This window comes from Excalfactoria chinensis, chromosome 3 (genome assembly GCF_039878825.1).
Source record: "Excalfactoria chinensis isolate bCotChi1 chromosome 3, bCotChi1.hap2, whole genome shotgun sequence".
Lineage (NCBI taxonomy): Eukaryota > Metazoa > Chordata > Aves > Galliformes > Phasianidae > Excalfactoria > Excalfactoria chinensis.
The window spans coordinates 96,390,765-96,416,255 of record NC_092827.1 but is presented as its reverse complement, the minus strand read 5'-3'; the positions used below and the strand labels follow the sequence as shown (position 1 = coordinate 96,416,255).

The 25,491-nt window shown below is 41.2% G+C and overlaps 1 protein-coding gene across 3 annotated transcripts in view; it reads right to left on the bottom strand.

The window, feature by feature from the left end:
- Positions 1-25,491, bottom strand: part of ALK (ALK receptor tyrosine kinase) — a 306,001-nt gene that overhangs the window by 26,151 nt on the left and 254,359 nt on the right. For all 3 annotated transcript variants that reach the window (XM_072332050.1, XM_072332047.1, XM_072332048.1), the window contains exons 9-13: positions 25,187-25,356; positions 15,450-15,544; positions 13,947-14,090; positions 4,407-4,569; positions 1,087-1,237 (exon numbers count right to left, since the gene is read on the bottom strand). In XM_072332050.1, the coding sequence (XP_072188151.1) occupies positions 1,087-1,237; positions 4,407-4,569; positions 13,947-14,090; positions 15,450-15,544; positions 25,187-25,356 (723 nt within the window). The remainder of the gene's footprint in view (positions 1-1,086; positions 1,238-4,406; positions 4,570-13,946; positions 14,091-15,449; positions 15,545-25,186; positions 25,357-25,491) is intronic.

The window sequence follows — 25,491 nt, the reverse complement described above, 5'->3', positions numbered from 1 at the left end:
CAGAGGAGCCACTAGATTACAACCGAATTAAAAAAATCCTTCATAGCAAAGACATAACTGATTACAATCCAATCTAGTAAAGGTCCACTCTACAAGTCAATACAATCTCTCTGCTTCAATGAAAGAATTACATTAGCACTCAATAAATTCTCACTGAGATTACAGAGACCTGAAATTTAATGACTCCATATATTACACTGAGCTGGAATGTCCTAGTTATAGACGTTAGATGGAAGTTTGAGTTAGGGCACTTCTTATTTCAAAGAGGCTTCATATTTACGGTTTGTTTGTAGATGTGTGTAATTCCAGGTTTAGCATTATTTATTTCAGCACATGGCCTTGAAAACCCCACTTTGTTGTCTGCATCTTTCAAACCTTCTCTGCTCTAACAGCCGGTCAAACTTTCACTTCCTGGATGCCAGCCATGTAAAAGCTGAGAAACGCACAGCATTTAAATGCCCAACTCAAATCTGTAGGTGAAATTCCAGCAGATAAGGCTTAGTTCTGATCATAACAATCTCTTAATCCCAAACCCTCCAAAGAATACTAAAAGATTAACTGATTACTGCATCTGCAAATGGCAGAAGCTGCTCCTTTCCATCTAGATATCTGCAGCAGTGTTTAGCTAGTAACACAAAAATCAGGGCTGTCTCAGCAGCAATTCATTTGTCTCTCCAATCCCACACAGAAAATAAGCAAACGGGCACTGTGAGGCATCTCCCAATGCAAGGTATTGTGCCAGTTGTAGGGTTGGACTAAACAGCAGAGCAAAGCCAAAGCTCTGTGAAGTCAAAGGAAAGGAAGGCAGGGTTGACTGCTCCATCTGCAAACACACACAGGCGCTCTGAGATATGCAGATGAATCAGGAGCCTGTAGTATTATCAGTGGGGCTGGAACGTTGAAGAGGAAGTGAGCCTACTGATATGGCACTTTATCTTTGGACATTCTGACCCTCTCAGTAAAACTGCACATATCCCTTGAAACTTATAAACCCAAATCTCAAACTTACAATGATTTTCTCTGTAAACGGACAAAACTCCACTGATCTGTAGATATTACGGCAAAGCAAAAAGGACAATCTCTTACACTAGGGCAGGCATCTTCTCCTTGCTGTCCCACCAAGATATACAACGTATCATCCTTCTGGAGGTCAAAAATTCCCAGTACAGACACGCCATGGGATCTCACCATGGTGTTCTTCCCTCCTTTCCCACCAGCAGCTCCATAACCTGAGATGCTGCAGGAAAAAGAACACAAGAATGTGGTAGCTGAGCCGTTCCAGACAAGAGGAAGATAAAATCAATGACTTATGGACACTGAGTGCTCAGTACACCTAAACTGTACACAGCATCACAGGGCCTTGCCCCAACGACCTGACGCTCCAAACACATATAAAGCCAACGCTTGAAGACTGAGGCCTTCTGTGTGAGTTGATGAACTTGGGTAGGAGGTAGTTGGGTATTTGGGTAAGTAGGTGATTTCCCACTAACTTCCATAGCCTTACAGCTATTTCTGTGAGAGTAAAATTCAACCTGGAGTGTGTAAACATCGACTGCAAGGCTGAAGTTAGAATTTTTTCCTCATCTTCCTACCTATTCCAGTAAAGACACTCTCTTTAACTCCCACCCTTTAGCATATGGCGGGGTCTTTGCCCAACAGCCCTACTGTCTGAAAGCAGAACAAACCAGCAGAGCTCAGTGTGTAAGAACACCTTGACCAGGTCAAGCGGGCAGCTCCTTCCCTCAGGGAACAACCAGGTCACTTTCAGCTAACTCCTTGCCCTGAAAGGAACTCACCCTGTGATAGCACTCCAAGGCAGCCAGCCTAGAGCAATTTCGATGTCATAGCAAACATGGAGAATCAAGTGCCTCATAAAGCAGATTAGATCCTTGCAATGTGACACGACTATGTTCATGCCACTCTCGGTAACCAAAGCAATCATTTCTCAGTAAGGCTGCACTGGAGCCAGCAGAAAAAGTGATAAACACACAGTACTGGGCTCCCCTGAGCAGACGCTGCATGAACCTGAAGACTGAGCTAAATTTACTGTAGGATTTTGGAATGCTTAATGAAGTGCGCTGTCAGGCACAGCAAGCTGGCATGGCTAATCGGCTGCAATTAGGGACCATATTTTTCTGTGCATAAACACATTTTGCATATAAGCAATGATATCACAAAATTTGAGAAAGCCCATTCCTGCCTCAATCATAGGCTGCAAACAAATAATAAATGGCAGGTTTGGGAGACAGTCGTTTCATATCTAAAATGTGTATTGCTATTTAAACAGATGGGTTATCTTGACTTCAGGTTGGAGCAGGATCCCTTTCTTTAGGCGAGACTTTCTTTTATGTGAGGGATACACTTAAATCATATTGGCCTTGAAGAAAGAGTCACACTGCCTGAGAAGATGTAAGCAAAACACAGCATACCTACCTAAAAACTGTGCCTTCAGGAAGGAGCAGCACTTGCACAGGGCACTGGCAGTACAAGCACAGCCTTGTGTTTTTGTTTTACGTTACAAGAAGGGACAAGAGAAGAGGAAACTGCAGAAGTGCCATTAAATGGTCATACAGCAAAATGGACCAAAGCTTCTTGCTTTAAAAATTGAATGAATTTGGTTAATGGATGGTAACCGAATTTGCTACAGTTTGCTTCTTTCATAGTTGATCACAGGCCTAGACGTGGGATGACAAAGCCTTCTGAATGCTTTGAAGACAATAGAAAGAAAAAAGTACTCTTTTATACTGCCTAACTTTATTATTATTATACAATGTGCACCTCATGGGACTGAACCAGCTTATTTTGTCCGCATCAGCACTGGAGCATACAAGAATGCAATCTTCAAATGAAGCAACGTACAGTGAGAGGCCTTCACAGATGGTGGGGTAAGCTTATGTTAGCAGAGTTCTGTGAAAGTTAAGCTTCCTGTCTCTGTGAGTTAATAAAGCATACTTTTCCTTGTGTTCACATGATCTATATTTGGCTTATTCAATTACTATGTATGTAACTCACTGTGCTGCATTACACAGTGTAAGATGCACTGATGAACCATACCAGCTTTCTAAACAGCCCAACAGCCAGCTGGAGGATTTTAACTCTGGGTCAGATATGTTGGAGATGGATATCAGATGGGCCTACAGGATTCGCAGCGCAGCAGGCCTGCAAGGGAGAGCTAAGTACAGGCTGTGGATCCAGCCTCTGGAAAGTCTACTGCTGATACTGCAACTTGATGTTTTCCTAGAGCTATGCTATACTGGGGGGTCCCTCCTGCTCCTCCAGCAGTATCAGGAATATGTCAAGATAATTTAGGTCCACAGTTGCTGCCTCCTTTCCTCGGGCTGTGAATTCTTTACAGCAGCCTTAGGAAGCACAGAAGAGAATGTCATCTAGTTAATGATATTAGCCATTTATTATCTATACTGAACTAAAAGCCTGTTAGGTCATTGATAGGACTTAAATATTTACGTCCTTCCTGCAGGAGCCTCATTTCACCTGTGGTTTGTATTGTGTAGCAAAAATCAGCCTACAGTTGCACTAAAATTTTGGCTCTTTCTTGGCCTACGATATGAAAGGAATGACAATACTGTAAGTTTATTGCCTCTTCTTTTTTGGGCTATACTTTATATCCTTATTTACTGAATGCTGGTCCTGAAAAATTCTCTTCACCTCAGGCAACTCATTTTTGATAGCTGAGTAAAATGTCATGAATGCTTTCTTCATTATCATCAATCCTTCCGGTAACAGGCACTCCGGCAGAGCTCGAGCCTAGCCTAGCCTAGCCAGTTTCTCATAAATGCTTTGCAGCAGACTTCTCTTAGAGACTGGTATCTATCCCCAATATATACATATATTTTCGGTAAGACTAAAAAATCCACAAAACCACAACAGAGAAGGTGCCAGTAGGTTTTAATTGAAATTTGTCCAAAGGCTACACTAGAATTTTCTGCTTCAAAATCCATGACACTATCCTCAGTTCCAATGCTGCATTAAAAATACACTAGTCCTGTAAGAAAAGCTGACTAAGTTGTACCTCCTATGGCAGAGGAAGAGTGGGAAAAACTGATTCTGATCCCAGAGTTCAATGGATAGCATATGGGATGCATTGACCTTGGCTCAGGGAGGTCAAAATACCCAGTTTTCAGTTACTTATAAAGCTCTCCCATCCTGTAAGCTATTTAGGCTGAATATTTATGTGCCTCAGGACAGTTGTTTCTTCTCCGTTTCACCAAATAGCTGCATCTGCAGGACAACAAATCTACAAATGGAAAGACTGAAAATCACAAAATCAAGGAGAAGTACATCTTCCTCCATTTCTGAACACAACACATACATGTCTAGCACGGATCCACAGCTTGGAGAAATTATAACACAAAGCATATTATGAGAATAACAGATGTTTCCCTTACCTGTACGTGTTGGTTGCTGGTACTCTCCAAATTTGAATACCTTGGAGAATCCCCTCAGCTCCAACAATCACACTGAGGTTGGAGTTCCTGTAGGCATCATTGCATTGGCTCTGTGTGGGGCCATAGGCTCCGCTAGCACCACATGTTGTGAACAGCCAATGATCTGAAATGAGAGCGTAGACAAACCGTGCTCTGAGCATGCAAAGATCAAGTAGCTGCTCTGCTCTTCATCCATTCTCTGTTACTGAAGTATCAAGAGAAGAACTTGGCCCTTGAGGTTTTAGCCAAAACAAATATTCACACAATTCTTTCAAATGACTCATAACACTGTACAGCTTTGACAGCTTTTCATCTAAAACTTCTCACAACTGCTACAACCATGAGCACGGCTTTACTTCTTCTAAGGCTCAATAAGGCAAAGACGGCAAAGTAGAGCAGAAGTAAAATGCAGCACAGACCACTCAGCCTCTGGCTTTGCTCACTAGGCTGTTAAACGGTATGCTCATAACCTCAAGAGTGTGCATTGTAGCCATTTCAGCTCTTATTTACATTGAACCTATTTTGTATGGGAAGCTAGCTGTTAATCAGACAAAAACCTGTAAATACATCATGATCTCAGTGAGGACAACATAACAGGAAACTGGCAACTGTTTGAATAATGATTTTGATGAGGTTTAAGTGAAGTCTCAGAAGGCAGAACACTTAACCAGTCTGTAGAACAAGCATTCATCTCTTCATGTTATAGTTCAGATCTTTGGGTGTAAATCAATGCACCGCTATTGCAGCCTTTCTCATCAAATGGAGAGACCAGCTCAGTACAAATAGCTTTCTAGAATGTGGCTTTGATGATTTGTGCCTCACAAACCTGAATTTTAATTTAAATACATGATGCCAGAATGTTGCTAGATCACAATGCTCTTATAATACCCACCTTGACATATTGGCTCGTAAATAAGGAAATATTGCCTACGTAATCAAAACTAACATCTAGATGGAAAACAAACAGACTGGGCAGTTTTTGGTGCACATTATGTGATTTATCATCCATATTTGTTAACAAGCTAACACATACAATCCAGTGAACTCTATTATTGGAGTTTGTCCTACTGACTGAGAACATGGCAGTATTATAAACTGCCATTAAAGACAGAAGACTTGAAACATGTCTAAAGAAAATATTATTTCTATAAATGATGTTGGGCCAGCTGGTCTTCCTTATCTCATTGGCAAAGGGTAGTGTCTTGCTACCCAGTTTTCTCTACTGCAATACAACATATGCGGGCTTTTTCAGAACTAACTAGCTCAGAAAGTGAGAACATTAACTAGATTCTGCTTCTTGGCACCTGAAGCTATTTTCTGAGCAGCACTGGTCCAGAACTGATAATGAACAAAAGTCTGGACAAGACAGGCAAGCACTCCTACCATTACTGCTTCTGTAGCAGCTCACCTGTCAGAAATAAGGGAAACGGAAGTAAAGCCAACCACAAGTTTTCACAAACTAATCCTGGAGATGGGCTAAATTCATTCTTCAATGCGTGAAATGGATCAATTTGATAGTACTGCAAGAAATAAAGTGGCTGGTACTTCTGAAAAACCTTCATAACAGAGCCTTGGCTGCTCCTGAAGTAATGCAAAACTGCTTTAGGAAAAGCTTCCCTATCTAAGCATTGCTGAGAGAATAAGCTCTTATCTCTTACTGCAAAATCTATATCACCTCTCCTTAAGACCACCCTCCAAGGACCTTCTAGGGGCTTTGCTACTGTTGCATACGGATACACTCGTTTTACTTATTTTTCAAATCCTTCACCAATGAATGGCTATATAGTCTTAAACTTAGTAGATAGCAAATGGAATAATTCCCCTCTCCTCCTTAGACACCGTTACACTCCTCTCCATGAACAACAGGAAAAAGGGGAAAGCAACTAAGCAAGCAAACGGGTCTAAAGGTTCCTATGCAAAATGCTTCAGTAGCTCTGATTCTGCAAATACTTGTCGTCTTATACCTGAAGTTACTTATCTTTATTATTTTTACTGGGAAAAAACAAAACAAAACAAAACAAAAAAAAATGTGAAAAAACCCAACATCGAAAACAAAGTGAAATTTCACACAAAATGGAAGATGAGATCCTTCTGTCAGCTATCACAGCAATTTAACATCTCAGCATCCCAGTGGGCTAAGCCACCTGCACTGAAACATATGTTTAGTAAAGCAGACAGGTAAATGTCTTTGCTTGGAACAATAAGGAGCCATTTGGATGTCTCTGGTGAAACATCAAAAATGTTCCCAAAGGTAACAGCAGGTGACCTTCGAGAGGACGATGTGCCCAAAACAAGAGAGAATGAAATGGAAAATGGAAAGAGATAAAACCTAATACAGACCACAGCATACGCACACTGGTCAAGCTTTGCATTTACAATTTACTCAATTTAAACCCTCCTTTAGTTATCTGCTTACATGGCAAAAGTATCTACAGACTATCATACGTGCAACACACAGCGTGGCTGTACCTGCAAGTGGCAGCCCTTGACTATCACTGGGTTTCATGGCAGGAGATCAATGAATGGGTCGTGGCAATCAATGGCTAGGTTGTGGTTGGACTCAATGATCTTTAAGGTCTTTTCCGACCTGAGCTGTCCTATGATTCTACAAACTACATCTTATTCCAAACTGCTTTGTAATGACCCTCTGTTTCCTAAACCAGCTCAACACCCCGTCAGAACAGAAGAAAAATGCCCTCCTACTCCTACATCACTCCTCGAAATCTTGAACTGAAAGTGTTTGGCATTTCCTGCTTCTTCAATAGCCTGTAAGGTGCTCATTTCCAGAGCACAGGCGGTAACAGGGCAAGACCAAACAGTTGTTTTTCTCCTGTTTATTTCCACTTTTATTTTTATACCAAAAGCCATTCTAACATTTAACAGCTTTGCTGCAGAATTAAATGGAATAGAATATGGCATGGCAAGAAGTTGCCCCTCATTTCAACATAAGTAGCATGGATAGGTCTCAATTACAATTTTGGATACAGATGAAAAACCTTGCACTTCCCTTCCATTTCTCTCATCAGTTTCACAAAACTCATCCTCAAGCTGCAGAAACAACAGTAGCTGAAAATCATAAATTGGTATTAAAAGAGACTCAAAGTTCTCCCTACCTCAGATAACCCACCTTTTCTTTTTAAAACAAGAACAACCTTTCTTTTTTAGAGCAAGAACAACCATTCATTCATTCCCTGTAATGTATAGGTTTTCTCCTGATTCTCAGAATGACTGCAGCATGTCTCTGGTGCTCAGCACTTCAACAGGTTGCTGCCTGCCACAGCAGCTCACACTCATTCCATTTGAAGCATTATTTTCATCTCCAAAGACTAAAGCAACAGCCCTGATCCCAAACTCCTTAAGCAGCGGGGTGAGAAGCACCGATGTTTTTCCACTGGTGTACAACTGCATCTGACAGTGCATGGCATTGCCTCTTCAATCTGCAGTGTGTGGTGGGGAGCACTGCTGGCACTGCCTTGGAATTGTGCCTGACTTCATACATGATACAGATGCCTGATTTCCAGAAACAGCTGAGAATTCCCATGACAAAAATTAACAGGAAGCGAAACGCAGGGTCCCTAATAGGTTCTTACCATGGACAGTTGGAAGATGCTAACTGGATTTAAGAACTGGAAATGCCTGTTTAGGTTAGGGGGAAGAAAATAAGTGGAGTGAGATTCAGAACTGGGGTATTACATTTCAGTGAATAATTTATGTATTGATAGAATGCCCACTTTCATGGGAAATCTGGCAAAGACCTCTTTGGTCTGCTGCCTGCTCACCCACACACCTGCCCTCCTCTAGCAGCCTGGCAGGCTTCCCAACACACTCCTGAGGTCCCAGAAAAAATACTGTGCAAGACGTGCCATTTAGCCCCTGCTAATATATATATATATATATATATATATATGTACTTATATATATATATATATATATATGTACTTATATATATGTGTGTGTGTGTGTGTATATATATATAAAATCCTTCTTCCCAAGTTTTCTTCCCAGTTTGATTTACTGACATCTTTACACACATCGACAATTATTTTCTTCTTTAGAAGCAAAAATTCTCATTTCTGCGCTGCTTGGCTGAGTACATAAAATGCACAGCAATTAACAGCGCTGGATTTCAGCTGCAGCAAAGGGGATGGATGCCCGGCTCTTGCAAAAGAAAAAGAACAAAAGCCCACAAGACTTGAAATGATTAATTATTTTGAGGCTCTGATACAACTCACAGCCCAAGGCAGCGCTGCCGCAAATAACAACAAACAGCAAAGAAAAGAAAACAGAGGCACAAAGCCTAAAGCACATTTGTACAGCTAACGTAGAAAGCAATTTGACTGTCACATACAGCATATGAACCCCACATCACAAAACAGCCACTGGCATTTTAGCTATACCTCAAGGGCCTAAATGTATTAAATGGCATTTGTTAAATTAAGCTGGTTTGAACTCAACTTGTTCCAAACCAAAGCTTTCCTGTGATTTGAGGAAATCACAAACTAAGCACCATGGTGCTGGGCTTCTTTTAAAGGAAAGCAGTAGCAAAATGCATCAGTGCAACATAACTACGTATAGGCACTATACGGGGTGCATTGTCACAACCTCTATTCAGACAAGAGGCTATCTCACTTCCACTAAATTAATAATGATAAAAAAAGAGTCCATAAGAGTTATAAAGCCTAGTATTTTAGGGGCACAAAAACCCTAGTGGCTAAAATTATGGAAGCAATTAATTCTGTTAATTGTCCCTCAGGGACTTCATTTCACTGAGGCAGCTGTGAATGAACACAATGCCACGGACAAGCAGAACACCTCCTTCATCTATTTGTAAAAGCATTCACAAACTCCTTTGAAACATTTGACCCACAAGGGAAGTCAGAAGCTGATTCAAGGCCAGGCTGGATGTGGCTCTGGGCAGCCTGGTCCGGTGGTTGGCGACCCTGCACATAGCAGAGGGGTTGAAACTGGATGATCATTGTGGTCCTTTTCAACCCAGGCCATTCTATGATTCTGACAGGAGACTGGTGACATCTGGCTGCCACTGATGAAAGCAATGGAAGATTTGGACGTATCTTCCAAATACATCCTGCAGTAATTACAAATGTATATCAGATCACAGCTCAGTGCCATGTCAAATAAATACACAAAACTTCTTTCTTGTTCTAGAATTTTCTTACATTTCCATTTAGATAAAGGGAACACCATCAGGGCAACCTTTGAGGGAATTACCTGCGGTCAGTATAGCAGGGCAAGGAGCTGGCTTTGAACAATGACGAGAACGGTTTGTTTCTTGCTACGATCGGGAAGCAGTAACTAACAAAGCAGCATGAAGAAAATTAATTTCCATAAAGGCTGCTTAGTGGCAGAGGCTATTAACTTTTTGGAGTTACAAAGGGTAATAATAGAAACGCAGGTTGGAAAACAGAGACCAGGTCAGGAGGAGGCAGCAAAATTATTCCAAAACCTTTCCTTGGATTTATAGCAGTTTCTGCACAGTTTAAGCTGTTGTTTTTAGAGAGTAAAGGCAGCTTTAAATTTTAGGCCTAAAATCTGTTTATTTCAATGGCTTGTTGAACTCTAGAGAGCAGGAATTCCAATTTAACTTTGTTGTGTTGGTTCTCAGTATTGTACCTTTGCCATTTTTAATCCTCTAGAGAAAGCGAGTGCAAACACTGCAATAAAGAAATTCATGCCTACATAATCTGAGATCCCTCTACCCATCCATCTCTGAACGTTTTCTATCACTATTCAGAATGCTCCTTTTGCTGAGGAGGAGGGTACTGAGCCATTTGTTCACTGTGTTAATTGATGCTTAATACAAAAATACAATTCTGCAGATACCTTTATTGCATTACGCCAACAGTTCAGTTAGTATAATTGCGCACAAAAAGCAACCAAATGTAATTTTCTTCTACTTAATACTCGCTTTGCTGTTCCTTTCAGCTCCTTCATCTGATTAACTGATGTGACTCAGAGTTCTTCCGAGAAACAACCATGTAAGTACTTGCAACAGGACACTCTCTGATGCAAAAACCCAAAGTCTTTGCAACCACCAAGTGTGTGGGGAAGAAACCGGAGCTGAAGAAAATGGTGATTCAGTCCAGAGAACTACGTGGTGAGAGCTTCCATGTGGGAAACTGTGGTCTCACCAATAGCAGATCAGACGGCACAGAACAGTGCAAGATTTGAGGGGAAAAAGCTTAACATTTTGGTGTTCATTTTACAACCCATCATTTTGGCACCACGTGCCCTGACACAAGGAAGTTGTCAGCAGGCTGATGAGAAGCTGAAACACCAAAAGAGAGGCCATCCTCATGGCGTTTAGAGCCTACTCAGAAGCATCAGAAATCTTTAATTAAAGCTTGAGAGCTCCATTTCTTGTTATCTCCTTTTGCCTACTGAGAATCCTATTTTCTCCCCTTGCATATCCATGATAGTCATTTGTTTACCTAGGATTCCTCATTAGTGCTCTCTGTATCTCTCTGTGCCTGAATTTTCCATATTCTGGTCTTGTCTATAAAAGGAAATTGCATTGGTTTGATTTAAATTGGCTTTTTAATTGGTTGTTAAACTCCCTGTAGAGAGATGCTGTGCTTTGAGCAGTTGTCAGTTTTACTTAAACTAATAGCGAACAAAATTAAAAACTAAGCTGAAGTAAGCATGCTTTACATCTGTACAAGCTCCGTGCAGATTTAATCTGAAATTTCAATCCCAAATTCTAGTTATAAACCTGGTTGCTTCAACACTCTGCTATAAACAGGCTTTCTTGCAACTTTTTGGTAGGCTTCTTCCAGAACCAAGTTTCACTTGCAATCTTTCTGCAAGAAGCTGGCATTCCAGTCATTGACACGTTCATTAAATAATTGACAAGGAAAGCCCGTGTGTGGCCTTGTGGCTATCCATCTTGCATTGAAAGCGACTGGGCAAATTCAGAACTACATGGATTTTTTGTGTGTTGGTCCTGCTCATCATTAAGAAACTTGAGAGAATAACATCACTGTTGTAGCAGTTTGGGGTCCTATTCTCCACACAGCACATTCACTGGCCTGTCCTTTATAAGTGACAGCGGTTAATAGATCTCTAGAAGCTTCAAGATACTTTATGGTGTGGCTGTGTTATATGCTTCAAACCTTTTCTGGCTTCCTGTGTATGGATCACGGAGATGTGCCAAGCCTTGTCAAGCAATGGCAGAGCTGAAGTAATTCACTCAGTACAGGCCCTGAGAATAGAGAGGGCACTGACACTGGCAGTGATGACAATTTATTTCTTCAGCTGGAACTGGATATCCTAGCACAGGCAGTGTCCGTAAGAGGTTGTTCTCAATTACACAGGAGCAAATCCAGCCCCACACCCTTAAAAGCAATGGATCTCATTTGGATATACAGTCAGGTAACCAAAGGAGTACCTGCCTTTCAGATTGTACTCCTAGCTGTGTAGGCTGAGCCGCCTCATAGACTTGAGGAAGGCATTTTATTATTCTGTTGTCTCCTTAGCTACAGAAGCAGAGTTTTTTTCTTAGTTTCAATATGATTTCTTAAGAAGGAAGTATTACAGCCTCTGAAGCACCACATGAGCCAAGGATCACATTAGCTGTAATTACTTCTGGCTGTGCTTGTATTGGTCAATGCAGTCTTCGGGACTTCAGGGTGGTGATGATGCTGTTGTTTCACTCACACAGTAGTAAATATGAGACCATGAAAGCAATGGCCCTGGCAGACTCTGCCTGAGGTTTCTTAAATGCATTACAGGATGCAGAAAGTAACAAGATTAAACCTGGGTAAAATGCATAGCCCAGGGACTAAACAAGCATCTGCACTGTTTACTGAGAGCAGGGAGCAGGAAACACAAAGGTAAAAGGTGATTCTGTACTATAGAGACTACCTTGTCCCAGAGGTGCAGAACCTGTCATTTGCTCTTATTAAACTTCATGTGTTTGGTGACTGACCAGCAAGCTCTCTGCAAGGCCCCCGTATCCCTAAGGAAGCCAGCAGCTCCTAGTTTACTATCATTTGCAAACTTCTGTAGCAGGCACTTATGTCCTGTATCGAAATCATTTAGAAAAACATGAAAGAACACAGGTCCACTCAGCCCAGCATCCTCCCATAAAGGCTCATTCTCCCTACCTAATCCTTTGCTCCTGCATTTTTCTTGCTGTCTGACACAGTACAGAAAATATCAATAAGCTCCACTTGATGCAACCCTTGGCAGACACTGCAGAGATTTTCCACTGTTGGAGGTCACTTTACCAGAACTTGCTGGTTCATGTACCAGCAGCTGCTCTGCAGGGGCTAATATGTCCAGCTTTTCAAGCAGGCTTGCAAGACTATATTGGAGCTTTTGATTACACTGGCTAGACTGCTGTTGGTATCAGAACTGACTTAACGGTAGCGCATGTAGCACGCTGCAGGTAGCAAAGTGAAACATAACACAGAATAGAACAGATTTAAAGAAGTCCTTTCAAGATAAAGGAATGGGAGAGAAGGAGACAGCATGAACAAACTCCTGGGCTTACTCATAAAGTAGGCATGTACCAACCATACTCCTGTTCTCTAACTTAAGAAGAGTGGTTATCTCAAATTGTCTGGTCAATTGTCAACTTTAACCCCGTGTGAGGAGGAACAGCTACACACTATGCTAGAGGTGGCACTTGTAGCCAATGCTTCTTTCCTGTAGTTATCCTGTATTTCCATAGTCAGTCCTTCTCCTCCAGGTAGGTCTGTGGTGCACCCCCAGGTTGGTTGTGACTACCTGAATTGAATCAGTAAGAAAAACTAGCAAGGAAGAGGTAAAAGGAATAGACTGAAATACAAATGCATGGGTACAGCACAGATATTGAGAGTGTGTGGGCAAGCATGAGAGAGGGAAGAGACAAATCCTTGGGACACAGTGATGTGATGAGGAGAGAAGGGAAATCCTATAGCAATTTGTACCATGCCACTACAGCTAAGCTGCAAAGGGGAACCAGGGAACAGGAGAGAGCCAGGTATGCAGGACTGGCATTTCTGACTAGCTGAAAATGATGTTTCTAAGATCAAATCCCTTGTTATACTTTCTCAATGAAAATGAAGATATTACAGAAAAGGAAGAGTAACTACGTTATTTCAAATCAAGCCTATATTAATTAGAGATGAGTGTTCAGGTTACCACATTCTGGACTTGGTTACTTTGCTTTGATTCCTTCCTGTTTAAATCACGAGATCAGATAAATCTGTCTTGCAGTTTGTTTGTGTTTTGGTTGTTGTTTTTTTTTTCCACAAAATTGCAATCAAAATTACAGTTACAGTTTTATATGCTAAAGGTAATTGCTTTGTATAGAGTTGGATTTGTTGTTTGTTTAGAACAAACTTAGGAAAAGTTTGGAAGAAAGCCTTAGGCAGAGCAGGGAGGGAAGGGGAGAGGAAAGGAGGAGGAGGGGAGTCATTGCCTTTAGCCACATTTAACTAAAACCTGCACTTGTTGGAAACCTGCTGTCTGAAAATAATTCTCTGTTCAGACAATTACCTGCTGGACCAGAAACGGGGGCAGTGCCAAGTTGGAGATTTCCCAGAAGCTTTTGTTCCCAGCCAAAATTATTCAGGCCTCTTCTACTGGTGAGCAAATTGCTTGAGTCTGGAGTAGTACTTCGAGGTATCTTCTCTCCATTGACTAGAAAACAAGAAGACACAGACTAATTCACCGCTGTGCTGAGTCAGCATGTTATCCAGAGCTCAAGCTAAATTAAGGGCTGGAGACTTCTCTGCTGAGAATTAGAGCCTGCAGTCACAGGATATACCAGTATTAAAAGGAATGGGCAGACTGACTTTCCATTGCTATTATGGAAACTGTGACAAATAAATAAATAAATAGGAAGGGGTGGTGGACAAAACAAGTGAGCGAAGATACAATGCAGAAGTACAGAACAATCTTTAGCAGCTGTTAGAAAGTTTTTCTTTTAGTCACTTAAAACATGTACAATCTTTCTCAATTACGTCCTTACTTTAAGACCTCTTTAGAATGCCGGAACCTGAGGAGCACTGTTTCTATGCACAGCTGCATAAAAGGGAATACACACAGACCCAGACAGTGCAAACTAACAGAAAGCAAATGAAACTTTCTGTTGAATGAGGAAGTGGATTTGAGGTTTTCGATCCTCTGAAAATAATAGAGGTTGTAGCCTCGAGCCCAGGAGATGAACAAGTAGTTGAGTTCTGCTGTTCTCCAGGCAGAAGTTTCATGTGTTGTGAGCAGCCACCCTCATGCAAGTTTTTGTTTCAAAGACAGGAGAAACAGATAATTAAATACATTATCACTTAAGCATCTCAGTATGCACGAGGTTATAAGCTAGAGACAACTGCTCAATAAAAATCTAAATGGGGTGAATCTGGCAGTGGAGGTGCAGGCTGAACCTATTTTAGAGGCTCATCAATCACAAAAGCTGGATCTAAGTCCAAATTTTCCCCAAGGGCATGAGCAGGGATCTTAGTTTCTGATTCGGACTTAAGTGCACATCAGTCCAAATCAAAGAAAACCAAAAACACAAAAAAACCCAACAAAACAAAACTGCTCTAATTTAACTAATTAATTGTGCTGAATATTACTGCAAAGTTAGTGTCAATCACAGACTGCCTGTCTTTTCTGACACAGGGTCCAAGTGTCATTGATTTTGATAACTGTCACACTTCAATCCAGGTCATGTCAACCTCCATAATTACAGACTGGCTTCTGTATCAGTTTGTGTGGATAGGTGATGCTACCATTCTAGCTGCAAGCTGACTCTCCGACACCATATGTCTTACTATCCATTTACTGCCAAACCTGGAACCAATTCACCAGTCAGTTCCACTAATAAGATCTGAATGGTCTCCTTTATCTGAGCACAAATATTTCAGACGCATACTTCTTCTCAAGAGTCTCTTGAAGAAAGCAACACACAGTCCTTTCCCCACAGTTTCCATTCCTCTCCAAATATCAGCTGCACGGCAAATAAAAGACAAACCACCACTTGCAGACAGAAGGAAAACTTACTTGTTAAAAAACAGTCCAGGCTAAGGGAGACATTGTCAAAAGCAATAATGGCATTGGATCCTCTTTCCCATGAAGCGATGATCTGAAACCAAAACCTGCAGAGATTAGAAGAACAGGGATTAAAAATCTCCCTGGTAGGGGGATGAAACCGAGCTATTCAAAACTAAAGCAGTTTTAGAATGGAAGAAAAAGACTTTCTTTTCACATACAAAAATACTGAAGTGACAGAGAAAGAATCCTAACTCCCAAACAAGCAAAGATGATCTGAGGAGGGGAGCTGTAGATGAATATGTGCCCTTTGAGAAGAACACAAGGTGCCAGTACTTGTTGGGTGGTGGGTTCAGGATTGAAGTTAAAATTCCCTGACTCATGGAGCAAAAAAAAATTAAACCATTAAACTGATTTTATTCTCATAAGCGATTTATACCCTGAAGTGTGAAGAAAAGTAAGCTGGGTCTCCTGGAGCCATTTAGGAGCTTTCAAAAGAATCTAGCAGTCAAAGGCTGAAATCAATTTATGTATTTGGTGTTGACCCACCTTCAAGGAAACAAAAGATCAGTCCTGGCAGTCAAAAAAAGCCAATAGAGAACTGACACCAGCTAGAGTCCATAGGAATAGCAGATCTCATCATCCCCTTCCCCAGTAGAAGTTGTACCCTAAATCACCCTCATTTTCATCTGGATTTTGCAGAAAATAGGCTTTTGCCACTCCTGTGTTACCAAAAGAAAGACTGCTGTAAACTCGTCCTCATCGGTATTACGATTTTTTTATTTCATTATTTATTATAGGGCACACATTGATTTGTATTTTCTTTCAGCTTAAGAAGTTCGTGTTAGCTGGAAGTGTACAAGGCCATGTTGGTTGTTGTTTGATTTAGTGGTTGGCAACTCTGCCCATGCCAGGGGGCTGGAAATGGATGGACTTTAAGGTCCATTCCAACCCAAGGCATTCTATGAAACTATGTTCTCCAGATGTGTATCTGCAACATTAAGTTATAACACTGTGCTTCGGACCAGAAATCAATTTATAAAAGCAACTGACAGTGACATGGAAGTCAGATACAAAGCCAAGAGGTTGTATCAAGACTTAGAAAAATATGAAGACAGCAAGCTTCATGATGCAAGCTGCAAGAGAAAACGAGATGTTCTTTAAATTGTATTCACTTTTGGATCTTAATGGTTTACACCAGGAGAATTTGAAGCCATTTATGGGTCTCCTTAACACAGACAACTTGCTGATGGCTCCTATTCTAGCTTTTGGATATAATCATTTAGCCAATCTTATTAATGTTTGCAGCATTCCATTTTAGATGACAAACAGATGAACAATAAGGGTTTTTCTTAGTAGCATTCCTGTTTCTTTAAAAAGCCTCTACAAATCCTGTTTCCTGCACTACTGCAAGAATCAAGACACCAGCAAGAATTTTCTTCTCATCTCTTATATACAATTACTCATCTAAAACATTTCCTCTCATTGTTTTGGTGGCTATTAGTGTTCACATATCAGACTTGTTGCCTCCAGCAGTCTTAAAATCTACCTCTCCTTCACCAATGAACTGACCTCAGAAAACAACACCCAAATGACGCATTTCTGCTCAGAGGTACTTTGCGGACCCTATGCCCTTGTGTTCGATGGAGCTGTCGGACAAAGTGTGCTCTGATTTTCTTTCTCATGTCAGTTAGCATTCCAGCAGTAGCAATGACTGAATTGTGTGTGAAACACGTCCTAATCTTGTCTTTCCAGACAATGAACGATTGTTCTCACAAAGATTACCAACTATCCAGTTCCTAAGAGCAGGAAAGCATGATAGAAAAGAGTATTTCTGTCATGAAGTGGAATGGCATCTAACATGCCCAAGAAAAAAAATGTAATAGGTTGCTTTTAATTCTTTTTTAAGAGACAGCCTTGCCAACTTCCACTGCAGAAACACTGAGTCCAGAACATACAAGAAGTTTCCCAAATTTCACCAGTGATGAAAAAGATAGAAGAGCCCACAAAATAGAAGATTTGTGCAAATGTCAAACACTGTCAGGACCACCAGTGTTGCTCTGGTTGCCTACTAAACTGTGTTTTTTTCTTTAATTTTCTACCATGAATGCAGATTCAGTACAAGCCTTCCCTTGAGATCAGCGTTACTGCAACAAATAGTTCATCTTTTTCTCTTCTCCAGTTTAATGCCACTATTAATTTAGAAATATGATGTCTTTCAAATTCCATTGAAACAAGATCATCAGTTAACCAACACTTCAATCATTAGCTGTGGTGGTTTTAGCTTAATGGGCTAATTAAGGGAAATTTAATCAAAACTGAAGATGGAAATGTCACACATCAGTGAAAAGGAATAAAAAAACGACAGACGATCTCATTCCCTTGCCCCCTCCTTTTTCTTCTTTCTGTTTGATCCGTGCTTACTGAAATCAATGAAACAACTCCCCTTGGCGTTGCTGAAAGCTGATACTGAAATACCAGACACACACGCTACAGTGGTGACTTATTGTAATGCAGTGGGTGGCCGTGACTCACTGTTATTTCTACAAAGCTCTAAGTGGGCTACGCTGACTGTGCATACAGTACTTGATTGAGCACCCATGCAGCACAGATGCTGGTCCACCACACTTTGTGGACACGGCGGATGGCCATGAAAGACCGTTCATGAAGGCTATTACAAAGAAGCAGCAAAATCAGTGTTCACAGTTTTGTTACAGTTTTGTTGCTTATTAAATTCCTGCAACATCCTCACGTGGAATCCAAGTCCTGACCAGATAGCAGTGCTTGCAAGCTACATTTCTTCATTAAAATGAATATATGGCTGTTGTGAAGGGTTTTAATGACTTTCAGTTTAGTAAAATTGCTGCTTGAGGGGTGGTGAACATTTCTGTCTCTTCTTTTGCCCTATTTGGATCAACACAGCTAGGAAAAGAGAAAGTTCCTTAGATATCTGACAATTGGGACGTACAAGTTACATAAGGCAAAGCTGAGCATCAGCTGAACTGTGAACAGAACATATAGCCTTTTTTGTTTTGTTATAATCTGTTTGAGGCAGATGGAAAATGTTGTACCAGGTGGACAAAAAAGAATTAATTCAAATCTCCCATTGGGGAGCATCAACTCAGCCTTCTGAAGGATTCAAATTTCACATAAATTCAAAAACCACTCAGGGGTGACTACTGATCAAATACTTCAGAGTCACAGATCAGAACTGGCACCAAAGGCATAGCAAATTATTCTCATTTGGTTTGTTTCTTTGGACCAACCCATGAAATCAGAATCCAGATGAGCTGTTCTTTGGAAAGTAACACCATGTACATTCCAAATAAGTTAAAACTGACACAGAAACAGGACAGCACTGAACCTTCTTTACTGTAGTCTTCCCCCTTCTCTTTAGATCCTATTTCAGAGTGTTCAGTATTTGAGACTAATGGTATCATTTGAGGTTTTCATTCAGTTGCCTCTTTTTTTTCCTTATGTTTTTCTTGCTACTGACAGAGGACTGGTTCTCCTTGTGCCCTTCCCAAAATCTAGGGCTCATCTACAAAGGGAAACAAAGAGCCAGAATTCTGAAAATACATCTACACAGCTTCCACAAAGACAAAACATTTTGCTTATGACACCTATCCTTAGGTCTTCACTGCACAGAAATGTTAGCTTTCAGGTGCACTACGTCCTCTGCTACGTAGAGGAGACAAATCATTCTCCTTATATTGAGAACCTCAGCAAATTTTGTATGAATTCTCCGCAGCTCCCTCCCTACAGCAGCTACTCTGAATTCCACCTAAATGTTCTCTCTGGTTCACATAGCCAGTTAGGTTTCCAGGTAGCTATCTGTCTGCTACTATTTTAGAATGTCTCATAGCAATATTTCTTCATCTTATCACAAAGATAGGGATTATTGATCAAGATTGAACGTTCATCTCCTCTGCAGTCAACCCCCCATGCAGTGATACAATCACAGTGTGTCTGTACTGTTTTGCCTCCAATGGAACCGATTCCTCTCCCTACCTAGCTAAAATAATTACAGCTGAACCTGCTTGAGATTGAGGTTCTTAGAGAAGAGAAACGTTCTGGGTCAGTAACCCTTATTACATACGGATTCCCATTAACTCCTCTGTTAAAAATGATATATTGTTACTTCACAAAGAACTTACTATTTGGGATAAAAGACATATTCAGGTGGAATGGGATTATTTGGAGAACTATAAGCATATTAACAGTTACAGAGCCTCAGTTACAGAGACAGAATTAGCCAGTAATAAAGGTTAGGTTTCAAAGATGTTATTAAGGGCAACCACACAATATGTACTTGGACAAAATCCAACACAGGGACTCACTGTCACCAAAGCCCACCCTTTCAGAACAGAACAGCCATCACCAGAATAACTCTATTTCAAGAGAACAGCAGCAAACATAGTTAATGCTACAGAATTGCATGGCAGTGATACAGGTATTAAAGACTTGTCCTGTTTTTAACCAAGTAATGTGGAACTACTCACTGGATCCATAGAGGAAGAAAGAATAAAGAATTCTGGGTGTAGAACACACACAACCAATAAACACAGATGTGGTGACATACAAGGAGTCTAACTTCTATGAACGATCTTTGGTTCTTTGTGGTAGAATGGGAAGAAACTTCAGGAATAACACAAGACAATTATGTCTCTGAGCACAAAATACTGCCAAGAACTTTTCTCTCCTCTCCTCTCCTCTCCTCTCCTCTCCTCTCCTCTCCTCTCCTCTCCTCTCCTCTCCTCTCCTCTCCTCTCCTCTCCTCTCCTCTCCTCTCCTCTCCTCTCCTCTCCTCTCCTCTCCTCTCCTCTCCTCTCCTCTCCTCTCCTCTCCTCTCCTCTCCTCTCCTCTCCTCTCCTCTCCTCTCCTCTCCTCTCCTTTTTTCTTTTCTTTTCCTCAATGAGAAACCTGGCCTCCTGAAATTCACCAGAATTTAAATCTGAAAGGAGTACAATGAGAAAGCAATGCAAGAAGAAATGATCAGACAAGAAGAGTGCTTCAGCACAGCTGGCAAAATATAACAGAGTGGTATGGCTGTGAGATGACTTCTTTATACTGCAGCAAGGAGCCAGAGGTTCCCCAGCTGCTCTGGCTGCCACCAAGAACAGATTTGCTGAAGGAGACAGACAGAAGAAAAGATCTCATTCCTGAGGACCAAAAGGGAATCCTGCTTTAATATAACCATGAAAAGCTGATGAGCCCCGTTGCAGTTCAGACAAAACCAGTGAGCCAGCAAGACTGGGATAATGGGTAAAGATAGCAGTTTAAATAAAGAAGAATCATCTGGACACCAATTTTGACTTGCTGCAGCAGAGCATTTCCTTCTAGGGTAACTGAAGGCTGTTAGTATTTTAATTATTAGTATTATTTTTTAATTCAATCCTTAGGAAGGTCAAATCCTTATCTAGCCTGCCAGTTTAAACTACATTTTTCTCTTCCAATGTAGTAAAACTCCTCAGCCCATGCTCAGGAAAATGTCATTGACAGGAACAAAGCTTTAAGACTCTTGTCAGTAGAATGGAAGCAGAAGAATATTATTTTTTACTTTCTGGATGTGCTTCCAAGTTTAAAGCACACAGAGCCTATCCCTGCTGAGAGCACTTGGTTTGTGTAGCTTGCAGTAAAGGAGGCTAAGAGGTGACCTCAATGACCTCTACAACTTCCTGAGCAGGGAAAATGGAGAGGGATGTGCCAATCTCTTCTCTTTGGTAACCAATGATAGAATAAAAGGAGTGGCACAAAGTTGCATCGGGGAGATTCAGACTGCATGTAAGGAAAAATTTCTTTACTGTGAGGGTCATCTAATACTGAAGCAGGTTTGCTAGAGAGTTGGTTGATGCCCCATGCCTGTCAGTGCTCAAGAGATTTAGATAATGCCTTCACTTTTTGTTAGCACTGAAATGGCCAGGCAGTTAACTAGATCATCTCTGAAGTCCTTCCCGACTGACCTGTTATACTCTGCATTTCAATTTTGTTGAAGAGAAGACCGTACTGAGTTCGGACAGATGGCCATTAATACTTGCTGTTTTTACCAGGTTCCTCTCACAGAATTTATTCTGAAACATTTAAAGTGAATGACAGCTGTAGGGGAGAAGATCTGTACAAAGAGGCCAGAGTTGGACCAGTCCAACTGGCTAGGCTCACATAGCATCCACTTCCAGGCAGCTTTGGCCAGAGGGCAGACAGACACACAGAACATTCATTGTGTGTCCTTCCACACGCCTACCTCAGCTTCACTAAGGGAGCAGTAATCAAGAAAATTAGAATTCGTTTCTTAATCAGAGCACTACTTTTCCAGTCAGGCATCAGTCTATTAGAGCTAATTCTCTTCAGCCTTTACTCTGCCTAGCAGTATAGTTTCTAGACGGGTGATAATCAGCATTAGCCTGCAGTAAGTGCTGGAGAGTCACTTCTTTACACATGCTAGTGTTTAATCTACAAGAGATATTCTTTTCTGAGATATGCATTAGCCATACAGTTAAGAGAGCAACACGTCTAATTGTTAGCTATACAAATCACTCATCTGCAATTACATCAGGCTTCTGTTTGCTCTTGCTGTCACACTCCCATGATGATACCACTATTAAAATTTAAGCTCACGTATACAAACTAAAAACAACTGTACAAAGAATCAAGCTCTAACTATCACACAGCTTTCAAGGCTCTACTTGCATTTCCATGAAGGAGGCTGATCATTTACCACCAGAAAAGAAGCGGAATTTTTCCTTTGAGTAAAAACAATTCTTTGATAATGTAGTTCTCCACGCTATTCTCAACCCAAATATTTAGTGTTGCATCAATGCGCAAAAGTAACCCATTTTCTAACTTTCTCTATTCTCTGCATACGTTCTGATTTGCAGATGAGCAGTCCTTCATGGAGGAGTAGTAGCTGAGCCTTTTGCCTTCTTCACCTATGCTCAGAAGATGCCCAGCATTTGGGATTATATTACATTTCTGTTAACCCACACAAGCTGCAGGAGCTGATGCTCAAGGCTGTTTTGCCAACACCCCCCAGAACAAGGGAGGATGTAAAAAGCCAGTACTTGAGCATCTTTACATTTCCCAAAGTAAAGGTAAGACCTTGCGCTGAGTGAAATTTCAACTGGATGTGTTCCTAAGGAACAAATGGCAGGAAGGACAATCCTCAATCCTCTGCCCATCGTACTCTTTCAAATTAAGGATGTGTCCAGGGTTCCCCAGGCTAACGCTGGAAATCCAATGTCCCTCCGTCCCAATTTAGCTTCTTTGTCATGCTCCTCCATGCTTTCTCTTCCTGCCAATTCACCTGAAATGTTCTAGCTGTGCTTTTTCTGCCAGAATATAATTCTCCCCCAGGAACCTGAGGGAGTATAAAACATTTAAGAAATGTCTGCTTCTAAAGACAGAAGTGGTCTAATACTTTTGGAAATCTTCCTAATCTTAAAGGTCCCTTCCAACCCAACCCACTCTATGATTCTATGATAATGATTCTTTGAAGGGCAAAAAGCCAAACACAGAAATAATGGCTGAGCAGGTTTTGAACAAGCATGCTTTGGGGCAGTTTTAGGGCATATTATCTTGTTATTAATAACACTTTCCACTCAGCTCCCCAGTCAAAATGGATGGCACTTGAATTTGGTGTGGAAGTATCATATCATAGTATCATAGTATCGTGCGAGTTGGAAGGGACCTTAGAGATCATCGAGTCCAACTCCCAGGTTTCGAGTCCCCTCTGTAGCGAAGCGGCACTTCTACCCCTGCGCCACAGGGGGGGGATTCGAACCCGGGCCCTCCAGTGCCGCAGGCAGCAGTTTAGACCACTGCGCCACTGGGGGCACACTAGTGGTACATTAGTATGCTCTATTCAAGAGCTTTACTGCTGTGGGATGATTTAAGGTTTCAGCTCCTCCTGCAGGAATACCTACAATAACCTGCCTCCTTTTGTCTAATGCAGACCCTCATAGTTACTGACACTGGCACCAATCAGAAAAAAGCCTTAAACAGTGAACTTGCTGTAGGCCCAGCACAGGGTTCACATCAACTAAGTAATTCTTACAGTTCAATAAAACTACCTGTCATTTACCTCCAAAGATACATGAAATAGGACAAATGCAATACTGCACTCTCCCCATCATCACTCTGGTGTGTCACTTCCATGGAGTTCCTAATGCATACATCAAACTGGACACTTCACAATGGTGAGAAAGCTGCCTGCAGTATTTCCACACCTCACAGGAAGGACTGGTTTCAACTAAACCAGACTTTAAAAAAGTTTTTAAAACAGCACAATTTGTGTGAATAAATAAGGATTAAAAACTTCTCAAGGGACAACAAAACTTCAAAGTTCTCCTTTCTTAAGTCTTAACATCCAACAAGCTCTTCTCTCAGTGAACCCAGCTGTTTTTCTCTGTAAGTAATAGGGAAGCAAGGGTGTCATAACCTTATAAATAATAGTCAGCACTGTATATCAGTTGGATCTGCAATTCCACATGAAGCATTTCTAGCCTGGTTCCTAACATCAAAGTATTCTCTGTCTGACAGTGCAACAAGAGAGAATTTAAAGGAAAGCAAGAGTATAAGAATACAGAATGATTCAGGTACAAAACACTCCCATGGCAACATTAGAAAATAAATAACATAAATAATAATGGCAAAATACAGCAGTCTTGAAAGTAAACACAGCTGAAGAGAATGAAGCAACCAGGTACTTTTATAAATGGTGCTTCAGCAGTGACTGCACAACAAGCCTAATGCATATATTTTTTAAATCTTTGACGCACACATATTAATTATACATTCAAGACTGAAGCATTGGTAGTGTCCTTGTTGTATTTCCAGCCTACATGCAACCCCCGGAGACGGCAAGATAAAAGACATATTCATACAATGTTTGTTCAAACTTCTTATGAGGCAAATCCTTAATGAAGTCCATTATTTCTAGGGCATAGATTCCCCAAAAGACAAGGGACACCAGTGCTCATGACACAGCCTGCAGATGCATCATACTGCCTAAAGGCAGGGCAGCAGGAGGTGAAATATGTTTGTGTCTTCTCTCAAACAGCATAGGCCAGATTACACACGAAAATAAACAAGGAGCAATAGAGTATTCCCTTAAAGCTAACTTGTAAGAAGCAGCTAAAACAACACTGTAAATAAGCATATGCCACCAGATTAAGCATATGCTACCAGATAAAGCTTTTACGCTTAAAGCCAGACTACAGTCGTAACTGAGACAGACATTTATTATGCTGATCCTCCCGCTACAGCTAACACAAAGGTGCTCATCAGCATCCTTGTCTGATTTGGCAGTAGGTGCTTCTCCCATGTCTTTCCTCCACAGATTTAGAGGCATCAGAAGTTAAAGACTTTGTTAGCCAAAAGAAACAAACAAACAAACAGCTGACTGTAAAGCTCACATCAACTCTAGCAAATCACAAGAGAACTGAGACATGCTACACAAATTAGTGTGTGAGGAGAACGATTATTTCCAGTCAATAAAATGGAGAGACAGAAGTTACACCTTGCACAACCAGTGACCCAGTCACCAGAACTGCTGAACCAAAACCACCATTCAGTTCTAAAACTGGGTGCTAACCACTCAAGCTATTTTCATTACCCTTCTCAGATGACACCTCCCAGGGACAAAGCACTTCCCTCTCCCTAAGGGATCTACTTCCAGGAGTGATGTTGGCCATCTTCATTGCCAAGGAGCTAGTGGTGAAGTGAGAAGGAGAGCGATGGGGAGAGACTCATACCTGTCCAGTATATCTGGGAGAGGTAAGATCAACCACTGCCATATTCCCAAACCTTCGCTGTTAGCTGAATGCCAGAATGTCCTGCTCAGCTCCTTCCCTGTCTTGTTCTCAACCAGCACCAAGGATATATTTCCCAGCAAGACACCACGGATGAGCCATGACATTCGTAGCTAGAAGAAAGAGAACGTAAGAGATTAAATACAGCAAACATTGCAAACATTATCCCAAAGTTAACAAATTCCTAACTCTTCATTTCTCTGTTTTCTTGTCACCAAGAAGTCAATTCTCTCTCCTTTATGACCATG